The following is a 22,013-nucleotide window of genomic DNA, read 5'->3' as shown; positions in this document are numbered from 1 at the left end:
ATGGGTCATTTAATAAGGCCATAATACTGCATCCTGACTCATATGCCATTAAAAGCTTTCAACAATGTTTATACCTTCAGAATGACCATTATTTTCATAAATGTTGTACAGATAATAAATAAATATTTTCAAATTTAACTTGATTTATTTCTGTCAATTTACATGAAAGTTTCCCTCTGTATCCCAATCAATGCTAATGGTTTTTGAGCTTTGATTTGTGTCTTATTTCAAGTTTCTATACATGGTTGACTATAAAATATGTGTAAATTTCATGATTCATCTGCTCAGTCATCAGGCCAGATAGCCAATGTTTGTCACCTAAGCTGAGTCCCTCCACCACCTGTCTCGCTTCTCCCTATGGCTCATGGGGATGTTTTACAAGGAGCTACGAGGTAGAAAGAGTAATCACGAGTCCTCTCACCCTAAGGCAACAAGTGTCCTCTCAGCAATTTTCTCAAACAAGAACCATGAGACTTCAAGAAGTTCAAAACACCCTTCCTTAGAAGAAGGTCTATCTTCTCCTTAATGATAATATCACTGCCCCAATTTGCATGTGGCTTTATTAAATACTACATTTAAAAACAATCAATATCATTCTAAAATAAAAACCTCTTGGTCTATTTAGCTTTAACCACAATATGTTTGTACTTAAACATTAGAAAGAACACAAAACTTATTTTAAAATAACACAAAACAAAATATATATGAGCAAGGAACATTATAAATCTTTACCCCATGTTGGTGTCTAGCCAAATCCAAGTCTCTGGAAAATGCTTTCTGACATGTAGATCACTAACGGAAGAAAAGTCATGAAAATCTATCGGGTATCCTTCATTTTCCTCCACAAACCTCTCGGCAAGTTCTATGCTGTCATCTAAAAATCAACATTGGCAACTGTTAGGAAAAAAGTCACTGTGGAGAAGGATTATAAACTTAGTCCATGGAATTGCAGCATCCCTCAGCTGAATGGGACTTTAGAGCTCATCTTATCCAACCTTCTCATTTTACAGATGAAACACCTGAGACCCACAGAAGTCAACTGACTTACCCAAGGCACTGTGGCCAGTTACAGCAGTGCCAAAACTTAAAAAAAAAAAAATGCTTCCTGTCCATATGGCCAACACCTGAAAAAATACTTACAGTGAAGTTGCTAAAAAATAAGTTAAATCGCATTTTTTAAGTTTCTTTCAATTTTGCTATTCTCTTTTCAGCTCCCTACTGCCGATTACCATTGGCCACACCAGCCATAAGATGCCACAATCATCCCGTTTACTAATTTTAAAAAGGCCATGTTACCATACAAACTCTGGAGCACCTACTTCTATTTCTTCAACTTTTCTAGAAGTCTATAATTATTTCAAAATAAAATGTAAAAAGATGGACTATAGTCGGTACTAGAGATACAAAGATGAATGCAGTGAGCTTCTTCACTCGTAGTCTATTGGAGACAAATAGAAAACTGTAGGAAACATGGAAGAGTGACAAAGACATTAATAAATGCCTATTGTGCACAATAATGGCTGATTTTATCCAAAATCTGAATGATGAAAACAGTATAGCGGGGGGAAAATTCATTTTGCAGGGGTTTTAGAGGGGAGGTTTTATTCTGTTTTCTTTAAGTCTCCAGTTAAAGAGTACCTCATATGGGAAGGGGACACAGGGGAAGTAACCTAAGTACAAAGGCATGTCCAGAGTATGACAGTGAGTATTAGGGAAGAGTGGCATAAAATGAGAAGAGAAAGAATGGCTAGATCCAGATATTAAACATCAAATATCCCATGCTGAAGGACTTAGATTAATCCTGTAAGCAATTTTGATCCATTGAAGGTTTTAGAATAAATTAGAAACATGATCTATTCCACTAGCTCATGTTTTATAATAACTCTGACATCAGTGTGAACAATGGTTTAGCACTGGAGGAAAAGGAGGCAGGCAAAATAGTTGGTTAAGAGGCTACCGCAACAGTCAAAAAGACACTGACAAGGGCCTGAAACCAAGCAGAGGAGAGGAAGAAAAGTCTCAAGAGATGATTCTGCTCTGCCTCTTGCGTGGATGACTTCTGTGGATGCCCATGGCATGCTGACTTCCCCCACCACAGGCCTCAGCACGCTCTTCTGATTATATGTTGTTGGGCCTCACTAGATGGAGTTGAAATCTCATTGCCTCATACATACTAGGCATGCAATTAATATTGTCACTATCCATTAAATAATGAATAACACACTGAGTCTGAGGAATAAAAGAGTAGGTAACTGCAGACTTCTAAAAGTGCTAAACATGTGTCATCCATTTTAAATGCTTTTGAATGTAGACCCATAATAACCCTGTAATGCCAATAATATTAGTAGTACTATATTTCAATTGGAAATTTGAAGTTTAGAGAGGTTCGTTGATTTTCTCAGGTTCAAAACACCAGAATTTAAAGGCAGAAGTATGTGATGGCAATCCCTTTCTTAACTACCATGCTATTCCACATCTGACAAAGAGGAAGGAATTAAGGATGAGTTCTGGGTTTCTAATTTAGACATCTAGGTAAATGATGATTTCATTAACATAGATATGAAATTATATCAATTCAAAGATTCATAAATCAGTAAAATTATATTAACGAAAAGCAAGGTTGTAAAGAGAGAGAATATCATAAACTTGACCTGTGACATACTGAATTCAAGGTATTTGTGGGATGCAGAAACAGAGGCATAAGGTAAACAGTCGAGATGTTCCAGAGTTTGGGTCAATGAAGAAGATGTCACGGAAGGACAAGGAACTAGGGAAGAATGCTTCCAAATTGAATAATCATGTGGTCCAGGCCAAGTATTGAAGGAAAGTAAAAGCAGAAGGAGCCAATAACCCAGAATAACCAGAAGTCAAGACCAAAGAAGATATTTGGTCTCTAGTAAGGACAAAGAAGACATTCCATAGATTTAAGGGAGTGAGGAAATATCCAAGGTGGAAGGATAGGCATTTGAAATGTTAAAAGTAGACCAGTGTTGGGGCACCTGAGGGGCTCAGTCGGTTAAGCCTCCAACTTCGGTTCAGGTCCTGATCTCACATTCGTGGGTTCAAGCCCAGCATTGGGCTCTGTGCTGATAGCTCAGAGCCTGGAGCCTGCTTCCAGTTCCGTGTTTCCCTGTCTCTCTGACCATCCCCGCACATGCTCTGTCTCTCTCTGTCTCAAAAATAAATAAAACATTAAAAAAAAAAGTAGACCAGTGTTCCAGTGATAACATGACCTTGAGTGACTGCTGAAGCCATAGTGGTGACTGCAAGATACACTATGTCCCTAGAAACCCAGATCCAGAAGAGAAGCAGAAAAATGAATGCCAGTCACTTGAGAAGGCTTGTTGGGACACAGTATACTAGTAAGACTATCGAGTTTCTTCTGTTAAACAGTGGGGGGAAAAAGGTAGAAGAAAATTCTTAGGAAAGGTAAAAAAATACAATAACTATTACTAACAATAGAATGAGTATTATACTGGAAATCAGGGTTTGATAAGTAAAGATGAAAAAAGACGGGGAATAGTGGATACTGACAAAGAGAAAATGGAAAAAGATTGCTTAGAAGGTGTCTAGGATGGATTGTTACATGAAGAAAGCTACCCATACCATATTATCTTTAATACACAGAGAGCATAATGACTTCGTAAAAATTTTTAATATTATAAAATGATCTTTTTGCTTCAGGATGTAGGCTCAGGTATCCTGTACTGTCAAAAATCAGCCAAAGCTGGAGACGCTGGGGCTTAGTGTTGAGTAACTGAGAACATCTGACAGGAACACTGAATCAGGGATAGAAATTATGAGAGTTCTGGAGCCTTAAAAGATGATATTAGCATAATGTTACCTAAAAGAAAAAAAAACTCCTGGAGTTAACCATTCTCATTTACACACTTCCTTCAGTCCAAACATTTGACTTGCTCCTAAAAGCACTCTTATTATTAGTTGGGTGGCAACTCTATTCTGTAATAAAGGGAACTATGATGTACAGATGTAGCCCTGCCCAGGAAGAACTCTGACTGATGAGACATGTACGTGTGTCTCCGCATGTACCAGCATAGGTATGGCATCTGGGTTATATTCTAGGTGAGGGTGTGTGTGTGTGTGTGTGTGTGTGTGCGCGCACGTGCGTACACATGCACACTGCATGTACCAACAAACTTATGTTATCTGGGCTATATTCTAGGTGAACATCAAAATGCTAGAGAACAAAAATGTTTCAAAAATACATTGTTCCTTTTATCTAATTCCAAAATAATATTACAGTTTGCAGTACAAATTGAAAGCATAGGATCTTCCAATATGTCCCAAAAAATGACCATTTCATACAACTACAGGGATCAAATGGAAAGCATTCATTTCAAAAATCTAGACTGAAGCCCATACAAATATTCCATGTCATGGCCCAGATGCACATTAAATTCCAAAGACTTTAGGAAAAGAGAATAGAAAAATGAAAATCACAGTATCCATATCCAACCAGAAAGTATCCATACTTATAAGTAATTTTAAATACCTGAAATGAAAGATTTAAATACTTTGAAAGCACATTGCCAGGTTCTACTTACAAACACCATCAATGTAATCCTTCATAAGGTTTGCATCTGTCAATACCCAGAGGCCACATTCCTAGAAAGAATCATTTTAATTTTCATTTAAAATAAAAGTTTAAATGCTCTGTAAAATGTCACAGCAGTTTTCCAAATTCACTCTGTTCAATTTTTTTTATACAGATGTGAAAGTATTTTTTTACTCTCATTTTTGAGAATTTAGGTACATACATGAGTATTCTCTCTCTTCTCTCATCCAAAGATACAGATACACACACACACACACACACACACACACACACACAAGGACTTTTTCCATTTGCTTTTAAAATTGGAAGGTTGATTATCTTTCCATTTCAAATTACACTTATATAACACGCCGTATACTTCAACAACACACTCAACAAAAGGTTAACATCTCATAATTCAGATAATTAATTCTGAAGGTGTTTGCAATAGTAAAAGATATTAATATCTTTTCAAATTATATAACAAGCTAAACATACCTGAAAAACTGCAAAGGAATTCATGAACATGCCTAAATAATATCCTGTGTTATAGAGCTCCAACTCATGGACCACCTAAGGAGAAGATAAATATGTGGAATGAATTGACTTGTATCAAACTGCGCTGCCCTCTGCAATATTTCTTGTATGTCACTTAGATAACACACAGTCCACACACTTACCTAAATTGAAAATGACATAAATGGAACAATAACAAATCTTTTAATGCCTTGTTCATGATCCGATCAGCTAAAATTACATTTATTCTTTTGACTTATTTTCACTCTGTTCAGTAATCCAGAGTTCCTAAGAAATGTGAGCTTGACGTTTGCCCAGGAGGAACTTAAATGTCAATTTAAATGTCAATTTCTAAACCAACTCACAGGGGTAAGAATTGAAAACAACCCATACTTCTGGCAGAAATAAATGGGTTAAATTTGATGGTTAATGTTAAGTTCTGCAAAATCTCACTTAACTACATTTTTAATAACAAAAAGAATTTACAAAGCAATTTACAACAAAGAAATGTATATTACTAACAAGCAGAAAAAATTCAACCTCGCTGATAATCAAAGCAGTGCAAATTATAACACCAATGAGTAGTTTTTTCAACATTGAGATATTTGCATTATTACATTAGCAACGCTATATTTTTTTTAAGAACAGCACTCATTACTAGTAAGAGTGAGTAAAATAGGCTAAAAGAGTGAGTGGCAGCTCCCAAAAAAGATAAACACAGATTGGACTATGACCTAGAAATTCCACCCCAATATATATGCTGAAAAGAACAGGTACTCAGAGATACGTGCATGCCAATGTTCATGTGACATCAATCACAATAATGAAGGGATAGAAACAACTTAAACATCCATCAACAGAAGAATGGATAAGAAAAATGTGGTATATACATTAAATAGAATATTATTCAGCCATAAGAAAATATAAAGTTCGGATACATGCTACAACATGGATGAATCTTGAAAACATTAAGCTAAGTGAAATAAGGCAGACACATAAGGACAAATTTTATATGATTCCACTTTTATGAAATGTCTAGACTAGGCAAATTCATATAGACAGAAGTAGATTAGAGGTGTCTGGAGGCTGGGGAAGGTGGAAATGGAGTTACCACTTAATGGCTACAGAGTCTGGAGTGATAAAAAATAGTTTTAGGAAAAGATAGTGATGATGGTTGTACAACATGAAAGTAATTAATGCCACTGAATTGTCTTTTAAAAATGGTTAAAATGGCAAATTTTATGATACATATATTTCACCACAATAATAAAAGTTAAGATGTCATACCCTGGTTGGTAACTATTTCAATGTAGCTCCCTTATTCACATTATCATTAACTAGACAAATTAAGACAAAGGCAGGAATACAAATCATGAAAGATTCTAACTACAAGTTTTAAAAACAGCCATGTTTGGGGCCCCTGGGTAGCTCAGTGAGCGTCTGAATCTTGATTTCAGCTCAGGTCATGATCTCCTGGTTTCATGAGTTCAAGCCCCACATCAGGCTCTGCACAGGCAGCATGGAGCCTGCTTAGGATTCTCTCTCTGTCTCTTCCCCACTCATGCTGTCTCTGTCTCTCTCAAAATAAATAAATAAATAAAATTTTTGTTAAAAAAAAAAAACACGGTTAAAATCAAACCCCTGGGGCACATAGGTTGCTCAGTCAGTTAGGCAGCCGACTTCAGCTTAGGTCATGATCTTGCGGTTCATGGGTTCAAACCCCACATGGGGTTCTGTACGGACAGCTCAGAGCCTAGAGCCTGCTTCAGATGGTGTCTCCCTCTCTCTCTGTCCCTCCCCTGCTCACACTCTGTCTCTTTCAAAAATGAATAAACGTTAAAAATTAAATCAAACACCTGCATCCACTGTTTCTGCCCAAAAACAACCACTGCTACATCGTTGGTGAGCAAACACAGTGCTAGAACAGGCACCAAGAAGAAAACAACAGAAAGAGAAAAAAAAATTTCACAATATCTCAACAAACTGGCAAATACAGTCAGCCCGACTATAGACAATAGAGTGAGAGCCAGACATAATGGAGAGAAAAGATTTTAGTCCCAAGACTTAAACTCTGCTATGGGACACAAATACATACAAGATCGCCTTCCGCTGACGGAGATGAATCAATGGAATGTCTCTAGGAAGAAGTATCTATCTCAAAAAAAAAAAATCCTCTTTTTCTCACTGGCACAATAAAAAGGCATTGCCAAAACTGGAGCAAAAGCTGATGTCTGAAAAGTATTTCTGGAATATCTAGCACTCTTCAATTTCCCCAAAGTGCTCAGCACCACATACAAATGTAACAAGAACAAAAGAAGCCAAAATGGTCTATTACCACAGGCTCCTGATGCCCTTCTCCAGAGCCAACCTTGGAGAAACAAGAAAAGCAAGTTGGAAACTTGAATGAGTGGTATGAGAAACCCTGGGAGGGGTAAAAGATAACTTTAACTGGTGTGTTGAGAGAAAGTGGGTGGCAGAAAGCTGCTAAAGGCAGGAGAAAAGGTTTTTAAATTCTGCTCTTGCTTCTTTCCAGAAAGCAGCCTTGGGACAACCCTTCCTTGCATTTTCACTGCCAAAATCAGCAGCTGCAGCTGCAGCCTACAATGTGTAAGTGCAGGAAAGATAATTCCAGGTCAGCACCTCTGCCCTTCTGGTGGAGAAAATGAGGAAAACATATAGGCAGAATCACTCTTCCTCTGCACTGCAAACCCTAAAAGCTGGCGGATCATGACCCCAAGAGACTGCCTCTTCTTAGTGATACTTTTCCCTAAGAGCTTAAAAATGAAACATTGAATAAAAGCCAGCAGCACACAGGGATGATCAAGAGTAGTTCTCTAGCCCCTGAATTCAGCTTGACCCCTCCCCCTCTTTATTGGGGAGTTCAGCCTTCCCCAAGGGACAATATCAAAGTAGCTGCCGAGTGAACTACATCCAAGAGTATGACTTCCATAAAAGACAGCCAGCTGGACAACACATAACATGTGATACGAAATATTGAAAAGACCAATTCAAGATTTTAAAATAAACATGGTAAATATACATAAGGGGATAAGGGAAAGTATTAGGAATATTTAAAAAAAGAAGAAAAGATAAGAACCCAATGAAGATAATATATTAAAAATATAATAGCTGCTATAAAGAACCCAATATAACAAATCAAAGGGGGATAGATACAAATGACAGGTGATCAGTAAGCAGAGTCAACTGGGAAGCTCTCTCAAAAGAAAACAGAAAAGTCAAAGAGTTAGCAAACATAAAACAAAAAACTAAGAGATAATGGAGAATGGAAGTAGATGTGCCAATCAATGAATAACAAGAGTCTCAGCAGAAGAGAAAAACTTAAATGAAGAAGAGGAAATATATGAAGAAATAACAGATGTAAATTTTGAGAATTAAAAAATGAAGGAAGAGCATAGACTGCAAGGGCCATCGATACTGACACAGAATTACAATCCTGTACAAGCCCCACACGGTACGGCCGGGATTGGAGAAGAAGGTGAAAAGGATGTGCAAGAAAATGAGAGCATACTGGGGCACCTGGGTGGCCCCGTCGTTAGGCGGCGGACTTCAGCTCAGGTCATGATCTCACCATTCCCGAGTTCAAGCCCACACGGGGCTCTGTGCTGACACCTCGGATTCTGTCTCCCTTTCTCTGCCCCTCCCCTGCTTATTGGTTACGCTCTTGTGCTCTCTCTCTCTCAAAAGTAGGTAAACATTAAATATTTTTTAAAAAAGGAAAATGAGAACACACTAAAAATGCTCATCTTATTAGATGAAGACGGAAATTTTGATAGTCTTAAGAAATCAAGAAGAATAAATAAATAGGAATATGGTTCATGAGTTAAGGGCATCTGTCATAGGAACAATAACAGAATGCTTAACTTACAAACCAGAAGAATAAAATTTGATCTAACCCACGGAAATGAGAAAATAAAAAGAGGGGGGGAAAGTATTACATTTAAAATTTTTAAATGGGGGATGGGCATTGAGGAGGGCACTTGTTGGGATGAGCACTGGATATTGTATTAAATGATGAACCATGGGAATCTACCCCCCAAACCAAGAGCACACTCTACATACTGTATGTTAGCCAATTTGACAATAAATTATATTTAAAAAATAAAAAAATAAAAATATGAAATAGAGTAGAAATAAGTTCTAAACAGGACAAGAATTATCATACTTCTAAATGTGTTATATAAGCTTATTAAAAGATATGGACTACCAGACATTAAAAAACAAGAACAAAATAAAATAACATGCTACCTATAAGATAAACTTAAAGAAAGACTTATAAATGCTTGAAAATAAAAAGGCAGAAAATACACCAGCAAAGTTGAACCAAAAGAAAGCTGGGATAGCAATCTTAATATATGACAAAATTTTATGTAAAGACATTAAAAGACAGAGAGACAAAGAGACAAAGACAAAAACATGGCAGAAGCACTAGACAGGTGTGTGTGTGTGTGTATGTGTGTGTGTGTGTGTACATGCACATACACAGGAAAACAAAAATGAAATAGTATACTTAAAACACTTAAAAAGCTATAAAATGAGAGATATTACTAAATTCAGTTAAATCAAATGCAAATACTACAGACTTTTTAGAATAACATGATTTTTTTTAAATCAAGAGAAAAAAATGACCAATTTGTTTTAAGTGAGTCTTTTTTTATAAGGATTGTGAAAAATTAGCTTTATAAACTGAAAAAATATATAATTTTTCTCAAGATGACCAATTTAGCCTAAACATTTATATCTTTCTTCTTATATGTTGTTAATCACTACACTTAATTAATGGACATAGGTTATACAATCTAGATTTCAACAATGGCTAGGGTATATCAAAGGATATATACAAGAATACATCAAGAACTTACAAAGAAAAATGAACAATAATGAACTTACAAGAAAAAGTGATTAATGAATAGAGGATTCGTTTATGTAACACGAGAGGTTTATATATTTCTTTGTAAGTTTTCTGCAAATTGACACAATTTCACTCCCTCAATACACTAGAATAAGACTGTAAATTATATATAACCAATATGTATAAACAAAATAGAAAGTACTTCAAAATTATCTAAAGCTCTCTTCTCCAATGTCACCTGGAATTGTCCAAGTCAATGTCCTGGTACTTTCATGAGAGTCTTAAATTCAAATACAGTATGAAAATGAGGGAAAACTCTAGATGGCATCTCTCATGTAAGACAGCAAAGACACTTCACCTCATAAGCCTCTCTCCAATATAACAACCAGAATGCAAATCCTTTTTATTTGGAAGCTTTGCTGATTACTGACTTATACTTGAAAAGGAACCAATGAAATTTCCCTTAGATACTTTGAACTAATGCAATAAAGTTTCTTTTTTGCTCTTTTAGCATTTTTTTTTGTAATGAAAAAATAGCTACACTCACATTTTCCATTGTAATATCGTTTGAGGCATTCATCAGATTCACGCTTTTGTCAACAGCTACAACCCCAACTATGGAGTCTGGCTGTGTCACAGCGATCCTAAGAGAGACTTTCTCCGATGGTGCAGCATGAGCTTTACTCCAAAACAGCTTTATCTAAGAAAGGGAGAAAACAGGATTGATTTCTGTAACTTTTTTAAAGCATTACTTACATGTCTTACCAATAGCAGTTCAAGGACTCAAAATCTAGCAGATTCTCCATCTGCCTTGACTCAGCGATCATTCTAAAACCATACGTAAAGCCTTCTCTAGGGAAAGGAATTTAAAAAAAAATTTTACAATATTTGCTAGGAATGGAACTTCTCACAGTAGCATTAATCTGAATTATCTTTCACTTCTCTGCCTTTCCTCCTCTTCCCTTTCTCCATCCCACACCCCCAGCCCCAGCCAGTTCTAAAGAGAAGACAGCGGTGTGTGGCACACTCGGGGAAGGCCAGTATCCTGGCGGAGGAACAGGAAAGAGGAGAGAAACTGAAGATGCCCACGTGCTGGTATCCTGAACTTAGAAGTGAGTCAAGTGAGAGGCCCCTTGGGGACTCACAAACTCCTTGGGCTGGGGACAAGAGGATGTCTCTCCGGCAGAAGAGGGGATCAGACCAAACACTAGTTGGACCCAATGCTCTGTCCCCCATGGCTGCCTGAACTGCCTCTGTTCATCACATTCACTAAAACATGATCCTAACTTGTACTTCTTAATGAGCCTCAATCATCTCACCCTAGCAAATCTGAATGGCTTTGTCATGAGGCCCCTTCACACAAAGAAGGTTCATGGTTGTCTAGCTCCATTTCAACATCTCACTGCTGCAGTGACTGCACTGCCTGACCAAAATGGCCTTACTGTTCCCCTCAACTTGACTGAACACTAGACAGGCTTCTTCCTGACCATAAGCCCCTGATTCTCCCCTTACTTACAGCATTTACTTTAGAAAACAGGCAATGGTAAATTCTTTCTCTGCCCCTTTGAAATGTAAATCTTCTCCCAGCCTCCTGGCACTTGTACAATCCAGGAATGTCTTCCCCAAGGACCTGGGAGCCAATCCCTTGAAATGTAATCACCAAAAAAAAAGAATCTCTGATTGATCTCCCAGGCTCTGTGGGTGGAGAGGAGCCTAACTTACATATTGCCGGTTAGCAAACACAGATGGCCTAATCACATTGACCAGTCTCCCCTCAGCGTCCTCCAATACTTTTCCACAAGCTCATTCACTGCTTAAAACTCTACTGCCTTTTGGAGCAACTCAGTCATTTAAGTGTCTGACTTTGGGTCAGGATCTCACAGTTCATGGGTTTGAGCCCTGCATTGGGCTCCACACTGACAGTGTAGACTCTGCTTGGGATTCTCTCTCTCTCCCTCTCTTTCTCTTCCCCTCCTCTACTTATGCTTTCTCTAAATAAAAAAATAAATAACCTCTCCTGCGTTCATTTTAATGAAGTTGAATTCAATCTCTCTCCCCTATTGCAACACTCTTGAATAAAGACTTGCCTGTTTAATTTGTCCAGTGAAATTTTTTATACATATACCCCTTATACCACTGTATCTAGTTTACTTTTGGTTTAAGTTTCCCCATGTATACCCAAAATGAAGGGGAGGAGAGCCACATGTTCCAACCTGTACTTCTCACTCTGGACTCTGCACCTCCGAGACCCCATGGCTTCCACGAACATTTGTGAGTGGATGATTTCTAAACCTCCATCTCTTGTGCCTTCCACATCCCATCCCGTTCAGTTATTACTGAACATCCAAAAGACTTGCTAATTTTTCCTTGCTTAAATATATTCTAATTTCAAATTTGTAGTTTCTTTGTGAGTAATGTAATAAACCTATAAAAAGTAGAGAAAGAGGGGTGCCTGGCTGGCTCAGTCAGTAGAACACATGACTTTTGATCTCTGGGTTGTATGTTTGAGCCCCGAGTTGGGTATAGAGATCACTTAAAAATAAAAGTAGAGAAAGATATATCTTTGCAAATATAACTGAAATTATATTTCTTATCTTCATATCTAAGAAATTTCTTGAAATTATGCTGTTTATACACTCTGCTTCCTCAAAGCCAACAACCTCTTATACTATAACTTTTTAAAAACTTGGTCTCACTTTCAGAAATGTATGCTTCCGTATCAAGTCTGACTCCTACTTTAAAATTCATCTTTGTTAGGGGATTAATGGAATCACTAGAAGTCAAAATTTGCACTTGAAAAATAACAGAGTATACCATTATCTTTGAAAAAGCTTTTCATAAAATGAAAAATAGAAGTTTGTATTCTATTCTGACAAAGTTAATTAACAATTGTCAACTAAAGACATGTATGACTACTCAGAACTTAACAAATTAAGCAAACAGAAATGCTATCAAAGAACTGTACTTTGCAAATCAATGCTTTTTAAAACAATGATTATTTTGCTTAAAACAACCTGAGAAGGCAGCAGCTTTCAGTGAGAACAGTGGCTCATTTTATTATGCACTAGATGATTCAATTCCATCATGCACTCTTTCAGCTAGGTTACTTTTCAAAGTTGGGGCTCAAGGGGGTGTCCCAAACAAGCCATACACCTTAAGTTATAAAAATCCCTGGCGCTTTGGGAGCCCAAACTCCACACAGATCTCCACATGCAAGGTAGCCAAGCTTCATGTAAATCTGTTCTGGGTTAGTTTCCAGGCCCATGAAAAGGGTAAACCAAATCCGGGCTCTGCTTCTACATATCAGTGCTGATGGCCTCATTCCTACATGCCCTGCATTTCACTCTCACACCAATATCAGCACCACACAAGTCTGTATCGCCGCAGGACCCGCTTGCCAGAGCAATCTCGACTCCGCCATTTGAGAAATCCTGAAATAGCTTCATGAAATTGAGTTAAAGTCCTAAAGCCAAGAATCATAACTTACAAATAAGACCTACACTGCCAGATGATTCCCCATGTGAAAATACATATGTGGTAACAATAACGAAGGGATTTAACCATAGTTCTAGAAATGAATATAAACTTCTAACCAGGGTTATTTAATGATACTTTTCTAAAAAAAATTACATTTCTCCGACTTCACTAGTATGAAGTTTTCTTCTCATATCATTATCTTAAATCTTACCTCATTTTTAAAAACAAGTTGAACATGAATTTTTAGAACATCATTTATAATTTCCCCATCATCTTCAATATAATACACAATAATACAGGCTTTTGGAGCCCAAGAATTCTCTGGTGTTAAAGAGAAGGTCATTGAATTTTGCTTGCCTACAGCCACCAACTGTCCCCTGGATACGACCTGAAAAGAGAAGCAGAACAGTTTCATTTTATGCCAAAGCTAATGAGACTCTTAACTGCAGCTACATTTGTTACAGTTTTAACCATACACCCAACTGTTGACTTAAACCAACTTCAAAGCATTTTTTAATGCAAGGAAACCTCCCTGACCAACAGACAGAGTATAAGCTAGGAAACAGAAAAGGATAAGATAAATAACTGACTGAGACATGAGTAGCTTCACAGTTCATTTATTTTTGAGTAGAGAACATAGAGCACCACTGGAGAGAGCTGAATTAGAAAGATTCAAAGCTGTGGGTAGCAATTTTTACTTTTTTGTTTTTCTCATACTTTATATTTTCTACAATGAACTTATGTGGATTATCTCATAGAAATTTAATTTTAAACATAATGCAAGATTTAATCATCCATCTTAAACTGGAAATGCAAATGTAAGTGAAAAGAGAAAAAAGAAATTTTGATTGCAGTATAAAAAGGGTAAGCTAAAGGGTATGAGGCTGAATTTTAAAAATTAGTGAGTTTAGTCTAGGGGCGCCTGGGTGGCTCAGTCAGTTAAGTGTCTAACTCTTGGTTTCAGTTGGGTCATGATCTCACAATTTGTGAGTTCGAGCCCCCTGTGGGCTCCACACTGACGGTGTGGAGCCTGCTTGAGATTCTCTGTTTCTCCCTCTCTCTCTGCCCCTTCCCTGCTCGTACACACACAACTCTCTCTTTCTCTCTCTCTCTCTCTCTCTCTCTCTCTCTCTCTCTCAAAATAAATGAATAAACTTTAAAAAATAAACAAAAATTAGTGAGTTTAGTATAGACATAAGGTAGACATCAGGTAGCTTATTTGAGATGGTTCTATAAGAGATAATAAATTTTTAGATTCTCTAAGAGGTTACCATATAGCTTAACTCCTTCCTTAGTGGCTTGTTGCCACTAACCACCAACTCAAAAGGTGATCCCACCTAGAAAAAAAATCTTAATTAATAAACACATATTAATGGCAAAATTATATTGTAATTACAACTGATTTCAAGCATTACCTTTATATTTTCATCTCTTGTTTTTAGCTGGATGTATTCTTTACTGGGAGACTTAAACATACCATAAACGGCCATGCTACTCACACTATTAAGAAAAGAGGCCTATAACAAAAGAAAAGGGAACTATAAGTTTTCATCTGTAGTAACACCCTGGGAAAAGGTACTATCTGTTTTACAGTTCCTGAGAGGTAAATGCACTTTTCCTTTTTTCTTGCTGGAAAAATCTGTTCCCCAGCCATTGACCCTTCATCATTTTATAGCTTATACTATAAAGAAAGTGACAGCTTTAAAACACAGAAGAGGGTCTTCTGCACCATAATCTAAGAGGAAAAAGCATAGTCCAAACTTATTTCAGAAACAAAAGCATATTATCAGGAAACATGGCAAAAAGAGAGAACAAATGAGAAAAGACTCCTTTCCTTTTTTCCACAACACACAGTCCATTTACAAGCAAGAAATCATATCAGCCCATGTGATTTACCAACAGTGTAGAACTCAAAGGGCCAAACGTGTGGCAGAACCAAGTAACGAAAAGAAAGACAGCAGAAATGGTTGGGGGTCTCAGATGAGCCACTCTGAGAAAGAACTCAGCAAAGGAATGTAGGTTTAAAAAATTATTTTCCTTTTTCATTTCAGCTTCCGCCAAAATACACTTTCAAATGGCTGAAAACCAATCTAGGCTGGGAATTTGGGGAGCTTCTTCATCATACCTTCAGATTACTATATTTTACTGTGCTCTTCAGAATGAACTTATAAGGAAGCATTTGGTGAGGGGTAGACCATTTGGCCTACCTCTCACCCACTGTCATTAAATTACTTTTAACACTTTCCCTCATTTTTTAAAAATAGAAACATGTGTCTATTTCCTACTTCCTGTGCACTTTGACCTCTAATGGGTTGAGTGCCTACCACGAGATTACAATTTCAATGATGTTGTTGCAGCAACATAATGATGAGAAACAGATGGCACCTCTAAATGTAGCTCATGGGAATCATCCAGGATTGGGAACTCAATCTTAAAGATTCCATTTTGAGGGACAGTATAATTTATGATCTGGACAGCTTCCATATCCTGGCTTCTGGTGCTGCTCCATCTGCTCCAGTATTCAGAAGAGTTTTTCTGTGTCACTGTTATAACTACATTATTTCTTCTGTCTTCAAAAGTCAGTCGATTGCCATCAGCACGGGTTACCTTCACCTAATTTTCAAAACACAACAGTTTAAAAACGGGAAACAAGAAAAGCAAAGAATTTAAGTTCAGTTGAATCCAGTTCCCATCTGTGCTATTCCCATGAAACTGAACTCTCAAAAATTGTTGGCATTACCCTAACTTCCAAATGAAGCATTCTCTTAAGGTGGCATCCAACACTACATCATTCCCTTCTTGATATTATTGCTTCTCTTGCCTTCCATGGCTTCACAATAGCCTTCTTTGTTTCAAAGCCCTCTTTCTCCATATTCACAGTGTCCTTTGGGGCTCCTCCTACCTGTCCCTAAATGAGGATTTGTCAAGGTCAAATTACCAGTTATCTGTGCTTCTTTTTTTCTCAAAGATCTCATTCCTCTTACTGCTTTCCTCACCTGGCTCCTGAGCTCATACTCAACACCTCCAATTTCTACTTGGAGGAAATTTCAACTTGTATATCCCCGTTACCCCAAATTCAGTACATCTGTAACTGAGCAACCATCTTGCCTCTTCTATTTTTGTTAACACTGCAATTCTACCTATTTAAGACCTCTGAATTTCTCCCTCCCTCTTCCCACCTCCCAAATCCAATATACACCAAGTCTTGCGTCCACTTGCACATCCATCCCCTCGAGGCTCCTCGCCACCTCACACCTGGGCTACAGCCATCCTCCCACACACAGCCCAATCGGTCTCCCTGGAACACTGCTCTCGCCATACCCCTCCCACATTCATAAGGCTCCTAGGCTCTTCACTGACTAAACCATAAAGTTCAAAAACATGCATGTGCCATTTAGGATCCTCTACAACTCCCAACACTTCACCCCCGTTTTCTCTCTCAGCACTCCTGGACGCAAAATCTCTGCTACAATTGTACAGATCCAGGTGAAGGCACCTGAACCTGTGATGCAGGTGTCTCAACTCATCTCGCTCTCCAATTCCCACCCCTACACCAAATATCCTACTATCTTTAACAAATAGCTTATATTTTCCCCTTCCATAAAGCATCCTTTAATGACCCTCATCTGTATCCCAAAGCCAACTCTTCCTCCCCAAATTCTCAATGTTTCACTCTATTCATTTGGAAGTTACCATTTGCAGCCTCAAGGGGTTTTTTTTTTCTTGCCTTTTCAAACTAAATTATATGATCACTGAAATCGGGAATTATCTAAAACTTCTCTTGACCCATTCAACAAGAAGTGACACCTTCTTTCTTTAAACTCGAGATCAGCAAACTATGGCAGGCAGGGAAGCCAAATCCAGTCTTTTTGTAAATAAAATTTTATTAGACAATAACCACCCTTTATTAGTAATCACCCTCATTTGGTTACAAAGTAGTTATGGCTGCTTCTATGCTACAATGACTGAATTAGGTATAGCTATCACAGAAACAGTATGTCCCACAAAGCTAAAAAATATTTACTATCTAGCCCTTTGCAGAAAAGTTTGCCAGCCCCTTCTTTAAATCACTACAGAAATGTATTCATGATATTGACCTTATCTGCCGTAAATCATATTTGTCACCATCACAAAAACCATGAATCCAGGGTAAGGACTGGGTTCTTCTTAATTCTATAAGCCCCACCCAGCACCCTGCCTTGCACATTGGCAAAATTCACTTAATAAGTATTAACTCAAATAATAATAATAATAGATTTGCTAATAAATTTTAATGCAACATCACTGCTAGAACTAAAATTAGTCACTATGAAAATTAAACTGAAATTGAAATCTTTTTATTAACATCTAATTCTTTCTAGTAATTTATAAAAAGCTTTGATGTAGCAATTCAATTCTAACCTAAATTGCTTATTAAAAATTTTTTGAGGAAAATACTTTTGTTGGAACCTACTTTTTTAGAAAACTTAGACAAAAGTCATTTGGGAACAATTCTATATACTTCATATATCTAAAGGGGAAAAGAATCTACTTTGGGCTTCATTTGTTTCATTAAACTGAATTTACTGCTTTAGATCATTAATAAACACACCCACTTACAGTGGCTGTAAAGTTGAGAGATGGCTTCAAGACAGTAGCATAATCAAAAAACTCAATGATGTAATCATGTTGCTTGAAAAATACATTAGAACTTGCATTTCTTGAGATACCTGTTTTGGAAATTGCACCATTTAGAAACTAAATGTTACATTTCACAAACAGCTCCTATTCATCAAAATGTTCTATCTAAGCTACTTCCCCAAGAGGTGAAGGTATCAGGGCACAGAAGCCTCATTCCCATACTAGTTTGGCCACGAAGAGAACCATAGTGTTCTATGACATCCTCCATGGACCCCTCCTGAGTGCCATTACTGCTATGCCCTCCCACAACATGTACACTGGAGATTAAGGTCTTGACTGAATCATCTTTTGCTCTTCCGGGGTTTGTTGAAAGCTGTTGAGAGCAACAGACAGATCCAAGTAATTAACGCTTACTTTATTACTGACAGAGAAAACTGCTCATGAGCTTACAAGAGCTCAGATGTTAAATGATTAAGAAAAAAACAGAAGATGGTCAGTCAGCTGAAAAGGTAAGCCTTTCCATGCATTTCATGTAGTTTTCAGGTTGAAAAGAAAATAGAAAAGGAGAATATTAAAAATACCTATTACATGTGGTTGAAAGACAGTCATGAAAATAAGTTCCCCTTCACTATGAAAACATTCTGCAAGTGACACTACTTAATAGTCATTACAAATTCAGCATTAAGTAGCATTTTTTGAAAGGCTCCCAAATGAATGTGCTAGTTATAATAAGAAGAGAGAACACCATGTAGATAACTTTACCTTCACTTCAAAGTCTACAAACCTGTAAGTGATTCTGTCACTGTGGCTAAAATTTCCACTGGCCCAGGAGAAGACAGATACATGTATTCAGAATGCCCCTCTGAAAAATCCATTACTTTGTTCATCTCTTCATCATTAAAAGAGAAGTTTGCAGATCCATTTATCTGTTTTGTTTAAAATAATTCAATTTTATTCTTCACTTTAGCAATTCAAATTTTAGAAATAAAACTCAAACTAAGTCACAAAAATATGATAGGTCTGGTTCCATGCTAATCATTATAAACGGGTCAATTCTCATTTATACAATGCTAGAAAACTCTTGATTTTCTTACACTGAATTTTTTGTTAATTCAGTATGAAATCTTCTTTCTAGAAAAAGTATGCTTATAGTATTTCCCCATTTGAAGCTATAAGATATCTGCAGAAGTTACCTTAAAATTTTTTGTAATATTTTTCTTCCTGCCCCAAAAGGATAAAGGTAAAAATGTAAGTGTTACATCTCCTTTCACTGGTTTCCCATATGTATACCTGAAAAATAAAAATGATTTTTTTCAACATTTTCAACTTCATATTATCAAAATAGCACATGAAAATATTACTTTCAACAGAATCCACTGGCAATCCAGCTTAAAAGAATTATATTTTTGAAGATGCTCTCACTGCAAATTTTTAAAAATAAACAAAGCTAGGAATATCCTTAATAAATGGTGATCCTTGAAACTAAGTCTCCAAAATGAGAAGACTTTTAACTACAATACTTCAAAACAGCTCATAATACATACTTTACCTCTAACCAGTTTAGAGACTCCAAAGAAAATCTAATCATAATTGCAAGTGGCAGTTTCCTGTCCAAAGATCTTTTCTGAATCACAAAAATGTTTTATTCCTAGAAGCCTGGACTGGCCCATTAACTGTGTGCCCAGGACACATCGCAGCTTTTGAACATTTTTAAATGTTAGTTGAAATTTCAATCTCCCAAGGTCCACTGTTACAGGTTCCAATAGTAACCAGGAGGGTTTACTAGACCAAACATACTGGGGCTCCAAATGTGCTCATGGCTATCAAAACTTGGATTTGTGCAGAAAAATTTAAAAGAAGAGTCATTTTCTTTATCCCTGGTACCGAAATTATCTTGAGTCAAATCTAATCTCTGCTGCTTTACATTCTACGTATTAATCTTATCCCTCTCATGATGGGAAATCTCTTCATGTGAAACAGAGAGGCAATCTTTGGTAAACGATTTTACTGCCAGAAAGCCTTTTTTAAATGTGTTTCCTGGGTTCCTTCCATCTCTGTTGTATAATAAATGCTCAGCCAAACATGGAAGTCAATTTTGCTTTGCACTATATAAATCTAATAGTAAACTCCTGTTTCCTGAATCCATTAGTTGAACATAGAAAAAGCCCTTCATCTGGATCAACTCAATTCAAAAGCCAATGGTAAAATAGAGCACATTCCAAATTAAGGAGAATAAAACAAAAGCATTACAAATATATCACCCAAATGAAGACAGTATAGTGGAAATCCTGGTCAGCAACTTCAGGACCAAATTCATTCATTCGAAAGAGAGTCCTCAAACCTAGTATCACTTGTACCTTGTTAAAGGTTAAATAAATGCATCACTAGGATACCAGAACATTATACTGTAAAAAAGTTCTATCACATGATAGTACAGGGGGCTTGAAAATCCAGACATAATTTAAAGTATTCTCTGACACAAATATTTTTTTATTTTTGTTTAAATGTGAAGCAGATTTAGCTTTCTATGCCTTAATTATAATAATTGTGAAACAAGGATACTGACCATTATTGTCCTAACTAAATTTAGACATTTGAAATAAACTAATGATTCAGAAAATAATAGTTTGACAACATTTAAAAAAGCAAATCAAGCATATTCTGGGGTAATATCATTAACAAAACAAGATTTTTTTTAAACAGCCATAGCACAAAAGGTTTACAAAATGATACCTAAAAAATTGAACCTATTCATGTTTCCCCCACCTTTTCCATGTCATTTCCAAGATACAAATTTCTCAATTCATCAAATAATAAATACATTTAAATAAACTTTAGATTAAAAAATATTTTTTAATTTTACTGTCTGCAGAATATACAGAAATAACTAGATGTGTGCTATGTTATTTTCTTTACAATCCTCTAGAACCTTCTGTGGGTAGTGGAAGAGTCTATTATTTATTTTAATGAGGTGGGAATAGTAAGCAGATGTTCACATCAAAGCTATTAAACAAATGGAGATTTTTATTCATCTCACTTAAAGATTTCAAAAGCAAAAAAAAAAAAAAAAAAGACTGTTAACCTTCTTCTCTGGGAAATTTCCAGCAATACTCTTCACATTAACTATGCCTTGATGGAACAGATGGCTACTAGCAAAAGAAAAGCCCAAACTGTTAAGCATTCGCTCATAGGATCATCATCCCCATCATCATTTCCATCTTTTGCTGGGAGACAGTATTTATAGAATAGGCCTAGGCCAATTTTTATAGACTGATAAAAGACTCTGCTGGTCAAAAGATTTCCTTAATCTGTTGCAAAGATGTAAAGTATATCCTCAATGTGACTGTAAGCCAGACCCCCACAATCATGTAAGCCGATTCCTTGAAACAATCTCTTAATATATATCTTCTACTGGCTCTCCTTTCCCTGTGGAACCTTGGCTGATACACCTACTAAGGAAAATGATGTGAGTACAATGTGGTGAATGCTAAAATACCAGGGGCCATCACTATGGTCATGCTGTTCTCAGTCATTAACCTTTCAAGGAAGCTCAACAAATGAGAATCAGGACAAAACTACAAGTGCTCTTTTTTTTTTTTTTTAATAGAATTGTCTTTATTAAGTGTTTCATTCATGAATCGGCAGCATCCCCTCTAGCAAGTAAAGAGATGCTCCTGTAAGGGTTCTTACTAGGCTGGCTTGGAGGAGGGTGGCAGGAGACCCACATCCCCTAAAATTATATACAAAACTTTCTGAAGAGTTAACAGAGTTTAAGAACCACTGTTGTAACTGATTGTAGTGAATCCCTGATACAGCCCTTGGAAAACCAGAAACAGAAGCAAAGAAGGTATCCACACTCAATCTAACCTGCAAGGACCCTGACGGTTTGTGTAGATTTGTACTCACTGTTTTATAAACACTAGTCAAGAAACTCAAAATAAAACCCAGACAGAATCCTTAGCCTTTAGTTAAGAT

The 22,013-nt window shown here is 36.8% G+C and overlaps 1 protein-coding gene across 1 annotated transcript in view; it reads right to left on the bottom strand.

The window, feature by feature from the left end:
* The window catches only part of CD109 (CD109 molecule), a 126,061-nt gene that overhangs the window by 39,982 nt on the left and 64,066 nt on the right, over nt 1–22,013 (bottom strand). Inside the window, exons 8-18 of the mRNA XM_029945229.1 lie at nt 19,232–19,328; nt 18,823–18,964; nt 18,018–18,127; nt 15,804–16,031; nt 14,834–14,935; nt 14,690–14,755; nt 13,630–13,806; nt 10,489–10,641; nt 5,054–5,128; nt 4,566–4,626; nt 733–874 (exon numbers count right to left, since the gene is read on the bottom strand). Coding sequence (XP_029801089.1) covers nt 733–874; nt 4,566–4,626; nt 5,054–5,128; nt 10,489–10,641; nt 13,630–13,806; nt 14,690–14,755; nt 14,834–14,935; nt 15,804–16,031; nt 18,018–18,127; nt 18,823–18,964; nt 19,232–19,328 — 1,353 coding nt within the window. The remainder of the gene's footprint in view (nt 1–732; nt 875–4,565; nt 4,627–5,053; nt 5,129–10,488; nt 10,642–13,629; nt 13,807–14,689; nt 14,756–14,833; nt 14,936–15,803; nt 16,032–18,017; nt 18,128–18,822; nt 18,965–19,231; nt 19,329–22,013) is intronic.

The sequence above is a fragment of the Suricata suricatta genome, chromosome 7, assembly GCF_006229205.1.
Source record: "Suricata suricatta isolate VVHF042 chromosome 7, meerkat_22Aug2017_6uvM2_HiC, whole genome shotgun sequence".
Classification (NCBI taxonomy): Eukaryota; Metazoa; Chordata; class Mammalia; order Carnivora; family Herpestidae; genus Suricata; species Suricata suricatta.
This window is presented reverse-complemented; position numbering and strand designations above follow the sequence as displayed.